At 31.2% G+C, this 22747-nt stretch overlaps 1 protein-coding gene across 2 annotated transcripts in view; it reads right to left on the reverse strand.

The window, feature by feature from the left end:
* Positions 1-22747, reverse strand: part of LOC132702078 (QRFP-like peptide receptor) — a 143509-nt gene that overhangs the window by 6030 nt on the left and 114732 nt on the right. For both annotated transcript variants that reach the window (XM_060670498.1, XM_060670506.1), the window contains exons 3-6: positions 15547-15689; positions 11441-11746; positions 8826-8920; positions 2631-2930 (exon numbers count right to left, since the gene is read on the reverse strand). In XM_060670498.1, coding sequence (XP_060526481.1) covers positions 2631-2930; positions 8826-8920; positions 11441-11746; positions 15547-15689 — 844 coding nt within the window. The remainder of the gene's footprint in view (positions 1-2630; positions 2931-8825; positions 8921-11440; positions 11747-15546; positions 15690-22747) is intronic.

Raw genomic sequence — 22747 nt, forward strand, 5'->3', positions numbered from 1 at the left:
GATCATGGAAACGAAAATTAGTATAGATTATTTATATATTCCATTCCCATAAAACACAACTTTGATAGGTTTGGCGTTAATATTCGGGTAGAATAGATTTACATTTTAATTGTCAGTTTTTTAAAATAAAAATGAGTGTTTTTAAGCATGAAAAACCATGCATACTCTACCCAAGACAAGTCTTGATTTTTAAAAGCAATTATCGAAATTACATAAAATAAAGTTATATTAGCACTAATAGAAAATACGATGACATATACAAATTATCAATAATTAACTAAATAAGTACATTTTTATTCAAAATCTAATTCTGTATCACTCTCAGAATCGTCATTAAGATTAATGTGTTGCACTGCATTTTTTCAGCCCTCAATAAGTTAAGTAATGATTAATTAAAACATTATCTGCCCTCAGATTTGAATAATCTGATTTTGACGAATTGTTGCCGATAAAATTGAAAATCACTTCGTCATTCAATTCACTCCATCATTCAATAATTCACTGTTACCAATATCCTTTATTGAGGATATTGGCGTTTTTGTAAGTAGGTTTTAAATCTTCTTGTTTAACGAATCCTGTACTTATTAAACATTAATATAATTTTTCACAAGTTGTTTTGTATCTAATGACAAGTGATTTCGACGGGACATAATGGAAAAGTTACTGATGGTCGTAAGAAGCTTTTTGGAAACAAAACAGGTTATTCAATACTGACACTGATATCAGACGACACGTGGTTGACATTTACCTGACTCGGCCCTGTCTTGGTACTTATCTATGAACAAATTTTTGATTGTTGTGTTTATCGATTGGGTAGGTTTTATTGATTTTTTGGGGAGGAGCCGTCAAAAGCCAAGACGATATACTTTCAGACACCGCATACCTGTACTCGTAGCATTTTTATTAATGCACTCAGTTCAGAACTTGAAATTGCAAAATATTTCAATTTGAATGATGCCTCTGGCATATGCTAGAATTAAAGAGTGATTGTTCAAAACAAGGTTATACCTTTAATGGTGTAGCTAATTTACCAGTAGCGCAAGTGGAAAATTCTAAACAACCTAATCAGTTGAACAATCATCTAACTAGCCAAAAAAGCATGGTCATCAATAAAAAAGGCAACGAACGAAATTAATCCAGAATCTAGAGAAATCATTTTGTTGCTTAACAAATTCATAGGAAGCGACCACGAAATTTCAGACGAACCATGATGCGCAAACTGCCCGCTGATGGATTCCTTTCAGCTCCTTATCAGCTCTCACAATAGGCCAAACATTTTATTATTCTTAGGATACTTAAGCCTTTTGTCGAAAAAGATTAGCATATACATAATTTTCTTTTGATGAACCGATACCCATTAACATATAAAGTGATCCATCCCAGGTCGGAAAACATATTTGGTGGTTTGCATATGTACAAGTGGGTATAGGTATAGAAAACAAAGCGATGACTGAACGGGAAATGTTCGGTGCTGTTCATAAGAAACCCGTACAAATCTTATGATTAGTTTTTGTATTATTTAAGCAGTTTGAAACTTTTGGGACTTTTGTTTTTTGGCATTTTAAAATGTTTAACTTTTAGACGTCTACCAACAATTGACACCATGCACACAAATTAAACGCCAAAAATATAAAAGAACTTACACCATCTCAAATTAGGTGTACTGGTTTTTAATGAACAGTACGGTACATAAAGCGCTATTTTTAAATTGTAGCTTTCTTGTAAGTTATGTTTTAAGTTTAAGTATTTGTACTTTCTCGTAACCCGTTACAGGTAGGTAAATGGTAAATGAAAATAATCAGAATTATATTAGATAGATCTCATCTTCGTAGGTAATATCTATACAAGGTGCTTCAAAATAATTGCGGAAAGTTTACCTTAGGTCAAAAGAACAATAAAATTGTTTGGTAATATAAAAACACCTTGTTCTGAAATGATTAGAGAAGATTGAATTAGACTACCGCTATTATGCTTCCCAAATAAAGTAACTTTTTTTTTTTCATGTGTTTTGATAAAACTAACGGTTTTGAAATAAAAAATTAAAACCTAAAACATTACTTGTCGAAAAAAGATTCGGTTAAAGTGAACATGATAAAAATATAAGTATTGCAAATTGAAAATCTTTATTATAAAAAAACAATGGTCAACTCAGATTAACTGAACATTAAGAGCAGACTAATTGAAAAAAATTAAACGGCAATATCTGGAAAACTATAAATATTCGAAATATACAACTTAATAGTATTGACAAATTTTTCAGGTATATCCCGATGTACCACTGATCTGGAAAATAATTTAGCTGGATTGCCCCCACCAACATTAGTATAATTAAAAATTTTCAAATTTTTGCTACTAAGAGTTTTCCCATAACAGCTCGGAGGGACATATGCGAAATCTGATGGTTGACGATTGGCCCAACCACATTTTATTTTGAAAAAGAAATCATCCCTTTAAGTTATCCGTGAGACATCCTGTATATCTGAATATTTATATAGTTATCGGAAAGACATAGTATTGGAATTAAGCAACACTTGATAATAACTTTGAAGTTCGAATATTAGTGTGTGGAGAAAACCTAAATCAAATTCATAATTTTAAAATTATATATAACAAACATAAACTATACTTACGGGTGGTGGTCTAGCTCTTCTTTTGCATCTTATTTTCGTCTTCAATAAACTCTTTATAGAATTTCTAAAGTTTCGAGACAGTATGCAATATATGATCGGATTTAATGCTGAATTTGCGTGTCCCAGAAGTAAGAGGTACGGGTTGATCGCAATAATTTGCTTTCTTTGTTCAACCGGCAAGACATTCGTATCCATAATGAGGTTTGCGATGTGATATGGCAGCCAACATATAGCGAATACGAACGCCAGAAGTAGAAGAATACAAGCTACCCTCTTTCTCGATCTCAATAAGCGATTCCTCTAAAAAAAACGAAGATTTTAGTGGAGCATTACTAAATAATATAATAACATAAATCAACAAATTTCATATTATCTGTGTGCGTGTGATTAATAGTCGACGGACTATTGACCTGTTTCTAAATAAACAGCCGTGGTTGTCAGTTGACACTTCTTAAATACTCAAACTTAATATGTATTGAGGAAATAAAACAGTATTTAATTCAAAATTACAAGCGGAGGGTACGTGGATTCGACCTCTAGCGTCTAGCCGGCAACCGCAGCATTGATCCCGAAAATGAACGTTTTCAATTATGTCTGGTTTTGGTTAGTTTTGATAATCGCCTTTGTGATGCCCAACCGTCGCGGAGTCGGTCCGCCGCAGAGGCGATTTATTTTTTTCAATTTGGTTAGTTTTGGTTTGACGACCGCATCTGGTTCATGTTCGGGATCAATGTTTCGGTTGCCGGCTAGACGCTAGAGGTTGAATCCGTTAATAATTGGCACTTATATTTTGACTTTAAAGTTTATTATTAGTTGCTTAGAATTTTTTAGTTGTTTGTTTAAAGCATTTATGCCTTCTTTTAATATAAATCATTTCTTTTATAGCGAATTTTTGATAATTGTTATCTTATATTCAAATTTCAGTTTCTTTAAAATTAAATTCATAGTTTGGTAAATTTTTATGTTTATGTAAAGCAGTTCATGGCTTTTTAGTATATTTATGTTACGATTTTACAAAAGTTGCCTTGTAATTCCAATATATTTTTTTGCGCCATTTAAACAAGGTATGGAATATACACCAATCGACTTTTTAACTGAAATCTCAATTTTTAGTGGAGTAAAAATTAATTTTATTAATATGTAAGATTTGTGGCAAACTGTGATATATGTAGATAGAATATGTTTTATTTTTTCATATAAAATATTGATATATGGTATTGCGACATATTTCTGATTATATGTATTCTTTTTTGATATGTCATTTTTATTATAAAACATGTAGGTTCGTTGGTTAAAAATTTTATTAATATAATTTTTAGGGAAACGATTTTCAATTTTAAATTTGTTTAATTTTTGATAAAATTTCTGTCCTATACTCTGGCGATGTTAGTTTTATAAACCAAGAATAACAGCACTTTTTTAAATTTTTTGGGTGATTAGAATTATAATTTTGTTTTGATATTATTATTAAAATTTCTTATTAAAGTTAAGTCAAACAAATTTATTTTTTTTAATTTCAATAGTAAATTGTAATTCAGAATCAAAATTATTAAAAGCATTGAGAATATCATTAACATGATTTTAACAGTCATCAACAAAACATTAAAAAAAATATATTAAAATATAATTTTTATAAAAATAATTTTTTTATTTTATAAAAATAATTTAAAAAACTGAGATTGAATGCAAGGTCTGAGTGGTATGTTAGGATTGTGTAATTTTGGAAGTTCGTATAATGTAGGTGCATTGTGCATTGGTTATAATTAGTTTTTTTGAATCTATATCCGTAACTTTATTTTTAATTAATAATTTTTTAATAACATTCGTTATTTTTAGTTTGATAAGATGTTGTTGGATTATTGAGTATTTCATTTATTTGTTAAGTTTATTTGTGTAAGTTTAATATGAAGTTTAGAAAGATTAATTTTTTGTTTTATGCTTTGTAATTACATTAACTATGTTTGCTTTAATTGATTTTTTTATTTTATTTGGTTTGTCTTGTATGACAGTTTCTATATTTGCAATATAGTCTGAAATAAATAATTTATTTTCATTTTTTTATAAGAAAGGAAAAATTATCACCAAGTGCTAGAATTTCAGAAACATCATTTGGTATTTTAATATTTGAAATGTTTTTTAAGCATTTATTTGAATTTTTAAATATGTTTTCTTGTGGCCTTTGTAGTAATAATTAAAAAAAATTATTTTGGTTGCTATGTTTAATGTTAATTTTTTTTTTTCATGTTTTAATTTTTCATATTGTAAAAAATTATTTTAAATAGTTCGAGGTAAAAAAGTCATTGTTTATTAAGTTTGATATTGTATTTGATTATTTATAGTTTTAGTTGTTTCGGTAATTAATAAATTTAGAATTTTTTATTTTGTATTATTTATTAAAAAATTGAATTTATCACGGTATATATTTGTAAAATTTTCTTCTTAAACAATGTTCGGTTTCACTTCCATATATTTCTCGAATATCATTGAAAAAGTCACTGTCGGTGGATTTGCAATATCTAACTCTTGCAATTTATTATTTCTCGAAAGTATCTACGCTTGTATAAAAATTTTATACTTCGGTAACGGTAGGTCCTATAGGATCGCGATTGATACAGAAATGATCAGCGTCGAAAAAAATTTTTTTTGTCTGTCCGTTCTCCGTTCTTGCCTTTTGGTTTTTACTGAATAACTTTCGAACCGTTAGAGATACAAAATTGAAATTGGCCTCCTTATTAACTCTCCACGAAATATATAAGCCTATAAGAAATGGTCTCGATCCGACTCCGGCATCCATCTTTTTTACGCTATGAAACACAATAAGTGTCCCAAATTCAAAGCAATCAACTTCATATTTGGCACATATATGCATCTTTGCCCCGTGACGGTACCTGTTGAAAATGGAGGGGCTGGGGGGTCGGGAAGTATTCTAAAAAAATAAAAAATCGCGTGCGCATTGGGATATGCCCGCATAGACAGCTAAAACTTTTGTATTTAAGGTTTTCACCTGTTGTACAGGATGTTCCCGATATTCGGTGCTAAATAAGAAGTAATTTTAAGTGTCCGAAGATATCAATTTAGAATTTAGCAGAGAAGTAAAGGTCCGTGTCCACATTCAAACAATAGAAATTTGGAGCAATCAAATTTTACCAAGTATTTTTTTAAAAATTTTTGATTTTTTTTTTGTAATTTTTTCTTCCAGAAAAATATGTTTTTCTCCATATTCGTTCACTCGATCGGCAAAATTCTTTAACCAGCAGACGCGGAAGATCCAGTGCAACAACATTTATTTCAGGCATTTTTCGATTATATACAGGGCTTTTAAGTTATAGGCGAAAATCTAAAAGACCTAGAAAATTGTTCTTTTACAGAGTAAATTATTAACCGCAAAGCAAAAATCGTAAAAAATATGGCTAATCGCTTCAAACAGTGTCATAGGCCGCATCAAGAGCTACAATGTTTGTATTTGCGGTTTTCGTCTACCACTCATTGCTCGAGATATTTGAAAAAATCCATATGAAAATCACTATTCACGTCAAGACGCGATGACGTCATTGATTATTACGGCGCACTGCATGGTTTTCGAAAAAACTTATTTTCTCGAAAACCGTTTACTATTTTAGAAAAATTTTCGCACCAGAAACGAGGAAGATCAAGGGCTATAACCTCCATTTCAAACAATTATTTCAAATATGTACAGGGTGTGACGATTATGGGTAAAAACATCTCTGGAGCTTTTTAAACTATTTTTGATTTTTGAAATACCCTTTTTTTATTCGTCTTTTTTAGAGACGAATCTATTCGATTGATCAAACAATTATGTTGTGTATTGGCCAAATATTTTGGAGTGAAGGGGGGCCTGCCTAGGCTGATATTAACGAATTTCTTACTTGACGAAATACTATTTTAAAACAAATTTTGAAGTGGTATTCGTCAAAAATTAATTGTCCGCCACACCGAATTATATCGGATGATTGATGTCAGTTCTAGAGTTTCGGCATAATCTGGGAAGCACCATTTAGTGTAAATTAATACTGCGTTGAATTTCCTTAATATTTACCCTTCTATCTCAAATTAGTAATTAATTATCGCAGTAATTAAATTTTCGATCCCAAAACAGACCAGCTGGTGATACTGGGTAATATGGAAAAAAATACATTTGTTTAGTTGTTTGTCGAGCACAATACGAAAGTTTCTTAGTATGATTCAAAAAGAATTTATAGCAATCACAAGACTATATGATTCTTGAATGACGGAAGAATCCTTACTTTATGTATTTTTGAGAGCGCTTTTGTAGAATTTTTGGTTTTGACGAAGGCATTAAATGAAGTGGTTTATAATACCCCGGATATTATTTTTTCGGACTGTCAGAACTTTTTATATTCGTATCAACTGAGCAAGGCAAGGTTCCCTAAATTATGTGTTATCAGAATTTTATAGTTACATGTACTTTAAATTAATCGGTTAGTTTTGTTTAGTTTAATTGGTTACATACATTTTACAGAAAAATATCTTGTCTATATTGTATCCTTTTGTATGAGACGTTGAAGTTTTTTTAATTTATTTTTTTTTAATTTGCTAATATTTTTGTGCACAGAAGTAATTATACATATTGTACGTATTTCCCTGGTTATCCTGATGACTCGGGTATATTTGACCAAGCGTAAAGTGAAGAAGTGTTTGTTGTAGTGATATTTGGTCTATTTAATTTATTTCGTCATTATTTAATTAATATATAGTATTGTGTACAACATCGTAAAATTCTGATTTTACTTTTTATTAACTGACATCAATAAGTGCTGGCCATTATTTTAAATAAAAATTTGTCAAATTACATTAAAAATTCGCGATATTAATCGGTGGTGGTGGAAAGCGGAAAGATCCACTTCATTCTCATCCTTCCATTCAAAACTACAGATTCGATTCGATATAATTTCTGATAGCCCCTTATGCAGTATCATCTATAGTTCTTTTGCCAGCAAAAAAAATTGGTCGCCTGTTGCACTAAAAGATCTTCAGAAGATGGTTTGTTCTTCGTTTCACTTTAGTTATGTCTTACTGAGCAAACGGCATTTTTTATGATACAACCAAATAAAAATTGCCCAACAAAAAAAATATTTCTGAAACCATTCAGTTTTTGTCATACGCAACACAGTTTTTTAAGGTTGACTTTGAGGTCAGCGTAAAAGCAGTACGCTCAAATACGAGGAGAAAATGACGGGTAATTTGTTGCTTTCAAAAAACACCCCCAAAAAACCAAGTGGAGAAGTGGTCTGACAGAGCTGACATGACGACTCGCGCTGTGATATCAAACTGTTTTTATTTATTTGTGCAGTCTATAGAGAAATAAATAGTGCCTTTATTTTCACAAATACAGTACGTTATTTCTTGGTATAAAAAAAACAAATAAAATATTCGCAAATGTGAACTCTTCCATACGACGAAAATATGTATTCCAAATACTGACAAAAAAAAATAGAAATAATAATTAAAAAGTAGCAAGATAGAACTACATCACGACCATAATATTTTAAAGCCTTTTTTAAGTTCACAATATTAGATTTAGACATATTCTGCTCGAATTTCGAATGCAGTTTTGCCACTGCTATTTGCAACAAATACGAATCAATGATTCTTTTGGGAGGCTTGTAATATGGTCCAGCGAATGTTATTTTTCAAGTTCTGGAATTTTTTATATCCATAACATGAGGAACGGATCGACAGACCACCATTTAATTTTTGAGAGGGCCCACTAATGACGGTTTGCGGTTGGGATATCGTGTTTCATTTTGGGACAACGAATAGCGTACCGAATTTATGAAGGAGGTCTTACAGCACGTAGGTACCTAGACATTCTTGAGGAAGTCATTCCAGAATTACTCGAAGATATTCCCTTAGTATTGATAATGATATATACCTTCAGCGAGATTATCCGAATTGTTACTATATAGGTTGATTCTATGCCTACGAATAACAAACTGGTTTCTATGACGGGACTTATTAATCCTACCCGGGATACTTTCAAAAATACTCTGAAGCACCTATTAGCACCAGGAATTAAAAATTAATGGATTAAGAAATGAATAAGCGATTACTAACACAAAAAATATGCGCGTTTTACGCTAGCCACTTTGCAAACTTCAACACAATCATAGAAAACATATATTTAACTCAACATTTGAATAAAGACCTTCGTACCTGTTGTGTACAAGTTGGCTCATTACTGTCAAACGGAGGCATGTTGGAACATAGAGTACGACCCATTAATGCATACGCCACAGTCATGATCAACCCTGAAAAAGAAAAAAATAGGCAACGTTAACGAAAAATAGCTCGGATGTCGCAATTTTGCCGGAACAAATTGGTTACAAATATTTGCCCACGATTGTGTGTCAGGGCAACCATTAATTAAACTCAAAATTGATGCAGTGTCAGTTTACAACGACATTTATTGTTTCATTTGTATTACACTAGGGAAGTTTTAAACGAATGGAAAACACCAGAACCATACATATAATTAAGATTATAAAATATTTAAATAAGTTTCAATAATTAAGAAAAGCATTACTCGATATAATCGATAAGATTTCCCATTGGACATAGCAAATAATAAAAAAAATTAAATATTAAAAATATAAAATGTAAAATAATGTGCAATTTTAAAATTTAATCAATATGAACAAGAGTTTCTACTTAAAATAATACAATAATTACGAAACTATTCAAACAGCTGCTTTCATTTCGTGAAGTTAAAACATATATTATGTCCCAAAAATTTAATCAACCCCGTCTGACAAATTTCTGAAGCTTTATATTATATAGCGGAGTTCTTTAGAAACTAATCCATTTTCGAATAACGGTCTAAATTTATAACCATATACAGAGACAGGTTGGGTCGAAATAGCACTACAAAGCGAGACAAAAATCATTAAATGACCGGAATATGTTTGCAGTTGCAGTTTTTGATTTAATTCAAGCAAAAATACGTAATTACCAGATATATTGCATTGTATTATATTTTTGTCTATAAAAACCCATTCATTATTCCTTCAACAGTTCGCTCTTACCCTAAAGTATTTTCAAGAGATCTAAATGACTTTAATTTAATGAGTACCAAGCACGTTGGAAAAAAAAGTCAATTTTAAACAAGTTTGACTTCGTTTAGCTATAAAATACTGTGGAGTTTGACGTCTTTTTTTTTCAATATCTCAAAATTTTAAAAATTGCTTTGTTAACTACTTGCCACACATACAAAATAAATTATTGCAAAACACCATATTCAAAATAAATGGTTCGAGGTAGCATTTTTAAGATTGCCAGGAATTTTCAATACTTCGGGAAGTGTTTTGGGTTAATTGTATAAGAAGGGTATGCTCCCTACAGACTTGCATGTTTATTTTGTAAGGAGTATTCAATTTACTAAATTAAATTCCACACCTATCTTGTTAGTTAAACTTGTTCTTAGTATGGAAACGTTTTTTCTCATTATCCATAAAATGGAAACGTCTATTAGTCGATATTGATTCGATTCGGGTTTTGATGAACAAAGGCTATAGATAATGTGGGTGGTGTATATGTATAACAATTTATTTGAATCATAAGTTATATTAAATATCAAAGGTCTAGGGAAAACAGAAAAATGAACATCCAAAAGATATTTTCCTATATTATAGGTTGTTTTAAATTTTACATCTGTGTCGAGTTGGGACTAAATGCGTTTGAAGATTGCCTGTTTTAAATATAAAATTATCCTTAATTAATTATCCATTTATTACAAACGAAATTGACCTTTTTCATTAAGATACCCTCGTACTGGAGTAAAAAAATTTATAAAATTTTAATGTTATCTTTTTATAATCGTGCTAGTGGTTCACTTAATTTTCATAGACTCCACCCCAAAGAGGTGAATCTCGCCAGCAAAATGTGAACTTAATAATGTAAAATTTGGTTATTTAATTAAGACCTTATTTATTTGCTTATCAATCTTTCATGTCTACGCAGGTTGATTTTTATTTTTCATTTAAATAATAATTTAAACTGAAATGATTAATATAACCTCGTATTTCATCTTTCGGGATTTTAAGATTAAAAGAAAGCGGGCGTTATACATAAAATAATTCTTGGCAGTTCACAAAAAATTTCTGAGAAGAGCGTATCATGAACCTACAAATGACAATAACGGTCGTATAAATCCTCGAAAGCGGAATTATACTGTAACCATAAAATATTTTATGGAGAAGTTAATGAATATTGACGTATAAAGTTGCGGTTAACGAGTATCCATTCTAGTGCGGAAATTCTGTTTAAACATTTTGCAGCATTTGATTTAAGCACACGGAACATGGATCTAATACAGTTTTAATTAAAAACAGATGAAACTTATTTAATTAGTTTTACAGTAAAATAAATATACGCTTTCGTTCCGATATGAATTAATTTTCTCTACTCATTTTGAATTTTCCATTTTTAGTGCAAGTGAGAAAAAAGTATTGCCTATGTGTGCCAAACAAGACGTCTTTCATCAAAGTCTAGTTCAACAATTAAAAGAAGATAGTTGTGGGCCTCTTAAACATAATTAATACTTATTATTAAGAAATTAGTGAAAACATGACTTGTGTGACCTTTTTCCTTAAGTGTTTGCACTTTGTATAAAATATGAATGAAGAATACGACAATTTATAGAAATCACTAAAAACAGTGTACAAAAATTAAGAGTACTTAATGAATTTCTAGTTTAGTTAAAGTTTAAATTTCATTGTTGTTTTAGACAAACCCAAACGATGTTTTTGTTTTAAAAAAGTAACAATACTCACCTGGAATCGCGAACATGAAAATAAACCATACAATTCCAAGAACGTCTTGGTTTATGGGAAAATCGGAAAACACGACGGTGCACATATATATGTCGATTGGAGTGCCCGGAAACAGCTTTTGCAATTCAACGTTCCATAAGTTCGGGCAAAACAACAACAGCGAAAACATCCAAAGTGCCAGTATAACTATAACTGTAGTTGTTTTCTTGAAGCAGCGGTATCTCAAACTAAACGGTCTTATTATTGCAAGATACCTGTCAATCGCCATCGCAGTTATAGTAAAAATGCTTGATGCAACAGCTATACCTAAAAATGGAAAGAGATATGAAACAGGCTCGTAGGATCTTCTAGGTGCTTATCTTGATCTTCAACCCCTTGTCCAATCAATATTAAAAAAAAAACGATTGATACGTGAGTCACTTCAAAATTCCAAACTAATGTAAACAAGACCTAGTCTTAAATTGTCCATTGTGACCAATAGTCTAGTGGTCATGCCTATAAAACTTATGAATCATTTGCGCACTTGAATGAAAGGGTTGCCTCGTGCAAATATCTGGTAAAAGATAGTCGGTGTGGCATGACTCTTATAGCTTAATTGAGTTTTCGAATCTTCTGTGTTAAAACTATATGGAAGCCAAGAAACACATTATTCATAAATCTGATCGAATAGTTTCTATTTTCGGTAACTTAACCCATTCTTACAATTTGTAAGACCTTTTTTTAGGTAGGAAGTTCGATTGAGGATATCGATCAATTTAATTGATGAATAAATTTTGCAACTGTTTTAGGGGGATATTGAGCCTACAATCAAATCACTATTTGTAGTATTTTGTCCTCTGTGAAAGATCTCTTTACAAGTACGAAAGCTCCCATAACGTTTTGCATCAAAATATTAATCTTTCTCACTACCAAACCATTCCCTTTTGCTAAATTCTTGTGGGTAAGTGATGATACCCAGATATTACTTATTCTAGAAATAAAAATTTCAGTTAAAATCCTTTTTTAGATAAAAGTGAAACTAACATATTTATTATTGGTTTTTAATGTTCTACACCTTTATTTTGAAATCGTATTTGCCACATATAATGTGCTGCGTTAGATACAGTTGTTGGGCTCCGACTGTATCGAATTGCAATTATTTTTTGCGCGGTTTGGAATTGTCTCCACAAAGTAATTGTCGTTTGCCTCGCCGGGCACGGCCATTGTTAGTCAGTGAAGCAATGGTGAATAATGGCATGTAGGTGGAAAGCGCACTCGTTCCGAGCCATTGACGAATCACATGGAAAAGTGTGTCCAAATATTCGCATTTTTCGACACAGAATAACAAAATATTTTTCTAATTTACTCACACTAAATCAAAGGGATTAAACCGAAGTATTTTGGGTGGGCATTGGGATGTGTTACGTAAAAGTCATTGGCGTACAAGAAAATTTTTAGTGTAGTGTTGCAAACGGTGTTTAATGCGTTTAATTTAGAAAAATCTAATGTATATATGGATTCTTAATTTTGAAATTGGTGTAACCAGTCTTCAAAAATTCTATGTTTTGTACAACTTACAATCGGTCGGTAAATGAAATTGCATAATCATCGATTATAAAAGTGGTTTGTAAGTCCAATTAACAGAGGTAGGCGGCTTAACAGATGGTTACCGATCAATAGTCTATTATGTCTCATTTGTTTTATTATCCTGCTCATTTAGGTTACTTATTCTATTTTTTTCTTAAAATGGATAACCTCATATTAGCATCAGATAGTGATATTGGTGAGAAAAAATGGTAAATCAATATTATTTTATAACAATTGAAAATATTTATTTTACTTAATTATAAATAAATTCACGCAGACATAAAGCTCACGAATATAAACAAAAGAATTATTTACAAGAAATAAACAAAATAAGGCGAAATAGGGGAAAAAAGTATTACACAACTAAAGAAAAATTCATTCCAGCAAAACAATTTGAATCTAAAAATTATAATTGCTCTAAGACATGTAGTGAACGTATTAATGAAACACAACGTAAAGACATTTTTGATGAGTTCTGGAATATAGATGATTTTAATAAGCAAAATGTGTTTCTATATGGTAGTATTTTATGAGATTTTGTCAATAGCCGCAGTGGAAACATATTAGTATGTAAGAAGTTTTTCATTAAACGCCTCCTTAAATTGCATGAGAATATTCCGAAAGACATGCGAAAGAGCTACTAACGAATACAGTGATAAACAGCTTTCCGTAATTTGAAAGTTACTATTCTCGATCACAAATATAAGAAAATTTTATACTTGCAAAAGTGCAAGGAAAATAACCTTTCACTGTTAAAGAATGGACATTTAGGAAAATCTTTAAACGAGATTTCAAGTTACACTTCCATTTGCCACGTAAAGATACCTGTGCGAAATGCGATTTCTTAAACATGAAAATTAAGACAACAACTGTTGACGAAGAAAAAAGCGATTCCTGTAAAAAGACATGATGATCACTTGCAAAATGCTCAATTAGCAAGAAAAAGATTACAAGAAGATTGAAATCTGGCATCAGAAAATCCTGATACATACTTTGCTTTCTCCTTGGATTTATTAAAAGTCTTCCCTTAGCCGAAATTATCTGTCTAAATCGCTTATTACAAGCCACAGATGTATGTTTTAAACGAGGACTTTCACAATTTTCAGGAAAATAAAGTTTATATGTATATGGCGATCAGGTCAATTGGTTATAAATATGTTGAGGTTGAGGTTTCTTCACAGTACACCATATACACCCAGAGTTTAAAACTATTAATTTATTAGGTACACGTCCTGGAAGACCGCTAAATTTTCAAAAAATCACCTTGGCGCCTATTTACGAAAAAGATAGACATGAAGCAGTTACTACCCTCCTCCGGCGCATTATACATATTTCGAAACATTGCCACATGCACTATCAGTATCTTGTAATTTTAACAATGTATTTAGTGTCTAAAATTAAATTTTATGTCTTGTCATGAGTATTTGTAAACAATATTTAATTAAATTGAAGTATATTTTATATTATTTTTTTAAATTTAAATTAAACGATTTTCACATTTGTCTAATTTTGAAAGTGGTGTAAGTTCATTTACAGCCGGCAGATATATATCTAATTTGCTGAAAACAAATACATATAATCAATGACGAGATATAAAGTACCCTTAAAGCTGTATTTGCGTTGAAATTACCTGGCATATTACTTCGAAAGTTGTACTGAAGTGAAATAGTTAAATAAGAACCAACGTTATTCAGATTTTCACATAAATATATTTAAATGACAGCTGTTTCGACAACACCGTGTCTTTATCAAATGCGAATATCAAACGGTACCGATGTTTGTTAGTACAAAACAGGTAGTAATTACTTAATGTGAGGTATTACATTGAGATTTAACAAGGGGGATCCATTCAAATCTAATAGATCCCAGAATTATGGAGCCTATAGATTAAATTGCGGATCATGTTCCAAGATTTATATTGGACAAACAGGTAGATCTTTCAAAAAACATATCAACGAACATCGACGATCATTTAAAAACAATAGTTCAGATTCTAATTACGCTATACATTTAAATTTAGAAAAACACAATTTTGACGACAATTTCGATATTTTACACACTGTGTCAAAAAGTAGATTATTAAATTTACTAGAAGCTATGGAGATTAATAAGATGAGAGGTTCGAATGTATTACTTAATGACCAACTGGATTTAAATGGATCCCCCTTGTTAAATCTCAATGTAATACCTCACATTAAGTATTGCCGAAACAGCTGTCATTTAAATATATTTATGTGAAAATCTGAACAACGTTTGTTCTTATTTAACCACTTTCAAAGTTTTGGAGACATCGAAATATGAGCTGCGTCATTAAACGTAGTCCACTAAAGTCAAACTTAAAAGTATGTATCTTGAATGGTTCTCAAGATATGCTGCATGTACACTTCGTCCAATGGTATAAGCGCAGATTTAACTGGATATCGTAAATATATTTGTTTTAATTTAATAACTTTAGAGAAAAACTGTGGGCTTTTTTTTGTATTTTACAACTGACGCTCAATGAGAGAACCGGGGATAGACTGCATATTATTTTTACTCACATTGTAGGTAGGCTGTTATCTTGCATGTAAGCGATCCAAATCCGTAATACTTGGTGTAAGCGTTCCAGGCAGCATTCGGCATACATATTAACGTCACTAGAAGGTCTGCGATCGAAAGATTCACCAAAAAATAATTTGTCACACTGAAACAAGAAGACATGATATCATTAAACGACACCTGCTTTGAACTTATTTAGAATCACTAATTTGGACCTAGATTAAGATAACAGAAACGAGCCAAACATTTCTGGTTGCAACCAGTCAAAAGGAGATTCAAGATATTCAGCTATCATCAAAATTTTATTTTATACGCAGAAACAGAATAATAATAATAATAATAATAATAATAATAATAATAATAATAATAATAATAATAATAAATTATAAACATCGTTGTCATAATCAAATTGAATGTATACGCAACAAAATACGTGAATTTTAGTTCGAACTTCTGATTCGAATTGGTTTAAAATTTGTATTACTGCGAACCAATTTTATCGAACCATCATATTCAATTTCATAAATTTCGCTCTTCTACAAGTAAATTGCATTTTTCGAATCACCCAGTAAGATTTTTAAAGCAACCTTTAAAGTTAAAACACTATAGAAATTTTTCTATTTTTATAATCCTTGAGAGTGCTGGGACGGACAATTGATGTTATTTTTATATTTGACATATTGACGTATAAAGAAAGCCCTTAAAGCCATAGAATTGTTTGAATTCCTTCTCATGGAGGAGCATCACTGCAATTTTGAAAGACGCTGTTGCAAAAACTATTATTAATATTATTATTATTATCAAAGCGATTATAATTGTCATCCATATAGCCACGGCACTCTTTGATATTATATAAAATACATATTACGTAATCACGTTGTGATATAAAAAATATGAAGTAGGCTTATACGTTTGAAAATTTGTCGTTGGTACTTTTGGTTTACATATAAGAAATCATACATGTTTTTTTATTTAGCTAAAGGTAAAGCGAATCAAGGTGTTATCAAGATTAATTGTACGCACACGCTGTCTAATTTGGCAAATTATTCAATTTGGAAGCAGCCCAGGTTGTTTACCTAATAGACTGAATCGAGGGGGTGGTATTTAACTAGCCCGCAGATTGTTCCAGAAACGTAGGCAATCAAATTTTCGCCCGCAGCTTCAAGATATCTCGGGATGGATTGTTCAATTTATCGACAACTTGGGACCTCCAGGATTAACAATGAACGCAGGTTCGTAGTTACTGGTTCAAGTAAAGATCTGCTTTAAAGTGTGTTTTATCATAAAATTTTAAAAAATGCTATTGATAAATTATTATTAAAACTTGTTCACCTAGTAGTTAAAAAAACAAAAATTCCTTGCAACGTTTTTCCTTGCAAAAGCTTTGCTCTAAGTTTTGCTCTAAGTATATTATACCTTGAATATATTTTGTACCTACTTTTGTTGAACGAACAGCCAGAAAAATGTAATATTATTGAACTTTAATATATCAACATATCAAGCGCAAGTTAAGTTGCTAAAATCATTACAAATCATTACGTCACTTCTCAGTAACTTCTAATATATTTAAAATATGCTCTGCGTTATGGCGAACATTTAATTAATAAGTTTACTTTTTCCTTCATTATAATTCATTTATCTCATTCATGATGATAACGAAACACAGTTTGATTATAGTATAGTTTTGGTTAGTTTTAAATTCCGTTACGCATATTTTTTAAAAAAGATTTTAAAGAATTCAAAGATTTATTGAAATCTCAATGAGTTACTGTATTAAATTATTCACTTCCACAAATTATGTAATTAATTAATGCCTTACCTCTATACTTCTGTGAGATTATATTATTCATTATATTAGATTAGATTATATTATTCATTCAAGGCACACTTTGTGAAATTTGTACATTTGTACATGTTTGAGATATCGATATTGATTAAATACAGTTTTTTACGCACAAAGAATGTTTCTCTCTCTAGTATGCAACGCATTAGTAAATATGTGTCGGGGTTGCTGACGAAGGACCACCCTGTTTCCAGGGACGAAATTGACGACAATTGGTGTGGATTCTAATAACTTTTTTTTTAAGAAACACTTAGAAACGAAGAAATCTTAATAACAAAATTCTGTGGCGGTTCGCTTTGTTCTTCTCGACTTTCTCGCCCTCGCTCCGTCTCGCTTCTTTCTTCCGACCGTCTCCGTTGACGTCTCTCAAAGCTCTCTCGCTTCTCGTCGCGCTAGCTTCGCACTGTGAGCCTTATTGCCCAGTCTTTGACAAAGTCCAACATGGCGCCCCGGCTGAAAAGTCTCTACTTTTCAAAAAAAAATAGAACGCGAAAATTGGGAGCGTGAAAATTAAAAATATTTTGCTAACACTTTGTCTCAGTTTTTTACAGGCAATAAACATACTCTTGCCACTGAGGGTTTTAAAATTGTACCATTCGGTAAGCGCACTGACAAAACTCTCACTATACCGTCCGAACTACCATGGACTTCAGTAACACGAGCCATAGGCCAGCGTAGTGAGGGTACGTTGTCTTCAACTAATACGACCAATGCACCAGGCTTTACGCTGTCAGCTGAATCCCTTTGCCATTTAGATCGTACTTGAAGATTGTCAAGATATTCCTTCGACCAACGTTGCCAAACCTGTTGGTACAATTACTGTAGTCTGTGATACCTCGACAATCGAGAATTTTTTTCATTTTTTACGTCCAATTGAGGAGGACTAACGAGTGAGTCGCCTATGAGGAAATGTGAGGGGTTAAAGATGTATATGTATAAACGTCATTGGAAATTGCGGTCAAGGGACGCGAATTTAAACATGACTCTATTTGCACTAGAAAGGTGTACATTTCGTCATAATATAAGGATGATTCATCTAATACACGTCTGAGATGAAACTTTGCATATATATATATATATATATATATATATATATATATATATATATATATATATATATATATATATATTCACGGATGGAGAAATGTGATGACACTATATTCCGGGATATCATCCGTTCGCTTGTTGAACTCCGACTGGAATCCTGCAGACGTTTCGCCAAAATCTCACTTGGCATCTTCAATGCTCGCGCTTCGAAAACAGTGTTATATATATATATATATATATATATATATATATATATATATATATATATATATATATATATATATATATATATATATATATATATATATATATATATATATATATATATATATATATATATATATATATATATATATATATATATAGTTTATATTTTGTTTTTTCTTAGACCTTCTCTATATTTATGTTTAGCTTTTGGTTCTTGGGTTATAGGTCTTTATATTAAAAGCGATTAAAATTTTTGTCCATATATTGACGTTTCGGTCTTCTATGACCTTCTTCAGAAAGGGATACAGTCTAAAATTATGTTATAGTACAGGTCTTTTTTTTAATATATATACATAAACCGAATTACAAAGAACCTTACCAAAAAGAGACAAACATAAATCTTAAAATTGTAGAGGTAGCATCATATGGAAGTTCTATACTTTAAAAGCGTTTGGTTTTGTCATAGTGCCTAGAAATATTATTAATGTTTTGGTTTTTTCCAACTATGAGAATAAAAAAATCATACCCTTGATAAAAGATAAAAGTCCAACAAAAAATGATTTGTATACGGCACACACACACATAATACACACAAAGTTAACGAAATAGGTAAAATATAATATATAAGGGTTTGGAAAAAATAATACCGATACGCGAGGTTTGCTCGCGTTGACGTTACTGTAAAAACATCGTACGATGCACGATTGTTTTGGTGCAAGGTTCAGAGGATATACAGAGTGTTTTAGTTCATTTATGTTTTTTTTTTCTTTTATTTATTTTTAATTATTTTTATATATTATAATTTTATATTAATATATTCTTATGTTGTATCTTTCCTTGTTGTTCCATTTCAGAATGTTGCAATATAACTTACTGAGATTGTTGGTGTCTGTTTTCGAATTTATAGAGTTCTTATTTTTTTGGATCTCAACCATTTCCAGAATTTCCCTTTTTTTGTATTATTTTCGGTTTTTAGAATTTTTGCTTTCCCAAAGTTGAAAGAATGCTTGGTTTACGCGCAATGACTCTTCAGGGCAGTCGTATTTTTTTTGTCGTATTTGTGACCATTAATTCTGTTTTTAAGGTACTGGCTTGTTTGACCGATGTACACACCCTCACAATCGTTGCAAGGTATCTCGTAAATGACGTGGCTCTTCTTTTCGTCCGGTATCTTGTCTTTTAATTTACTGAAAATGTTTTTTACCAAATTGTATCCTTTGTGAGCAATAGTAATGTGTGATTCATAAAAATTTTGCTAAAATTGAAATAAATAAAATTGAATTTTGTTTGTTTTGATCTGTTTTTTTTGGGTTTGTGTTAAACTTATTTTTGTAATTAGTTATTATATTGCAACATATAACACTCAAACTAGGGACGAGGTGCGATCGGAATGTTGCAATATAAGAACTAATTACAAAAATAAGTTTAACAAAAACCCAAAAAAAAACAGATCAAAACAAACAAAATTCAAAACTATGCGCTAAAATTAAAAAAACAAAACGTTTCCTGAAACAACATAAAGAACTCAAAATTTTGATACCAGATAAAACAAATAAAACAGTTATTATGACGGACGCTCAGTATGACAAAAAAATGCTAGATTTACTAAAAGACAATACCACCTACAGAGAAATGAAAAACAACCCAACAGCTATTTTTCAGAGAAAGAACAGCGACTTAGTGTCCTCCTGGGGAAAAAAGTTATACATTTCCCATAGCACAGTGCAAAGTTTAAAAATTGTTAATTCTCAGCCACCCAGAATTTATGGATTACCCAAGCTTCATAAGAAAATCCATCCCTCTAAGACCAATAGTATCATGTATCCAATCACCATTTGAAAAACTCTCAAAATTTTTAAATTACATCTTACAAAACGTTATACATAAAAATAGATACTATATTAAAGACTCTTTTGATTTCAAAAACAAAATTAAAAATATTTCTCTACCCAACGATTACATCCTAGTTTCATTAGATGTTGTTTCTCTATACACCAACATTCCAATAAATATTGCTAGGCAAGTAATCATCAAAAAATGGGATAACATTAAAACCTTTACCGATATTCCGCTCGGTGACTTTTTAGAAGCAGTCGAAATAACACTAAAATCAACCTATTTTGCATACAACAAAGTTTTTTATCAACAAATCGACGGATGCGCCATGGGAGTTTCAATTTCTAGCGCCATCGCACAAATTGTACTGGAAGATTTGGAGGAGTCCGTCCTTAGCAATGCCCTTTTTGACATACCTTTTTTCTACAGATACGTAGACGATTGCATCACGGCAATACCAAAAAACAAATAACACGAAATTCTTCAACTCTTCAACAGCTACCATCAGAAATTACAATTTACAATAGAAATAGAGTCCCAAAGTAAAATTAACTTTTTAGATCTAACCCTTCATAATTTAAAAAAAGGAATTAAAACCGAGTGGTACACTAAAGAGACCTGGTCTTCCAGATACGTTAATTTTAACTCCCAGCACCCTATATGGCAAAAAAAATCCGTAATTATTGGCTTGGCTGACCGTGCAATTAAACTCTCTGATCCGGATTTCAGAGAAAAATCGATTACTAAAGCAAAACAAGCATTAAAACTAAACAAATATCGGGAACGATTAATTAACACCATTTTCAAAAAACGTATACACCTATTCTATAACCAAACTAAACAAAAAAGCAACACCCAACAAAAACAAAAAAATAATTATCTTTCGCTTCCTTATATACCCAGTATGTCCGAAAATTTTAGCAAAATTTTTATGAATCACACATTACTATTGCTCACAAAGGATACAATTTCGTAAAAAACATTTTCAGTAAATTAAAAGACAATATACCGACGAAAAGAAGAGCCACGTCATTTACGAGATACCTTGCAACGATTGTGAGGGTGTGTACATCGGTCAAACAAGCCAGTACCTTAAAAACAGAATAAATGGTCACAAATACGACAAAAAAAATACGACTGCCCTGAAGAGTCATTGCGCGGAAACCAAGCATTCTTTCAACTTTGGGAAAGTAAAAATTCTAAAAACCGAAAATAATACAAAAAAAGGGAAATTCTGGAAATGGTTGAGATCCAAAAAAATAAGAACTCTATAAATTCGAAAAAAGACACCAACAATCTCAGTAAGTTATATTGCAACATTCTGAAATGGAACAACAATGAAAGATACAACATAAGAATATATTAATATAAAATTATAATATATAAAAATAATTAAAAATAAATAAAAGAAAAAAATCATAAATTAACAAAAACACTCTGTATATCCTCTGAACCTTGCACCAAAACAATCGTGCATCGTACAGTTATATATCTATTTATGATGACCCATATAATAATAAGAACGCATTCGATAAGGATAAGCTTATTCAGCTTTTATATACTATAAATACAAGTATTGTGTGTGCATGTGCTTATTTAGTCTCTTAAGTCGCTTCTTGTCGTAACGCTGCCTGTAAACGCTCGTATTGAATAAAAAATCGTTTTTAAAAATACAAGTTTTACGGACAGAAATAAAATTGGCGCAGTCGGTAGGATCCTTTTCGGTGTGTTTTCGAAAATTTACTCGATATTAGTGCGCTGGATTACCGTTTTTGGATTGTCAGTGCATTGTACTTCTCGAAAGTTTCTTCGCGATTAGTGTGCTGAAACGCCAGTTTGGATCATCAGTGCATCGCAAAAGGGATAGTGACACACTTCTGTTTCAACAGTTAAGAAAAGGATTTCAAAACATCATCGTTACACGGGGCACTTGGGGCTCCTGGCAACATCGATCATTGGTACGCCATTTCGATAGCCAGTAGGACGAACTAGCCTGAGCCAGCGTCCACTACAAACGGCATCGTTCTTGGGAAAGTGCAGCTTCTCAACTGGACGTGACCATTTGATACAGGAACGAGACTAGGAATATATAATTGTAAGTGCGTTTACTAAACTGTTCCTTATAGTTGTGACTCCTGTTAGTTAAGAATTTGTAAAAGATTTTATGATATTTCATGAGGAAATTTAAAAATAGGATAAGCGATATTACTTATCCTAGAAGAATAAATAGTGCGGAAAATAATCAATCACGTAGTAATCAAATAGACGAA

This window comes from Cylas formicarius, unplaced genomic scaffold (genome assembly GCF_029955315.1).
Source record: "Cylas formicarius isolate icCylForm1 unplaced genomic scaffold, icCylForm1.1 PGA_scaffold_10__41_contigs__length_53128322, whole genome shotgun sequence".
In the NCBI taxonomy this organism is placed as follows: Eukaryota; Metazoa; Arthropoda; class Insecta; order Coleoptera; family Brentidae; genus Cylas; species Cylas formicarius.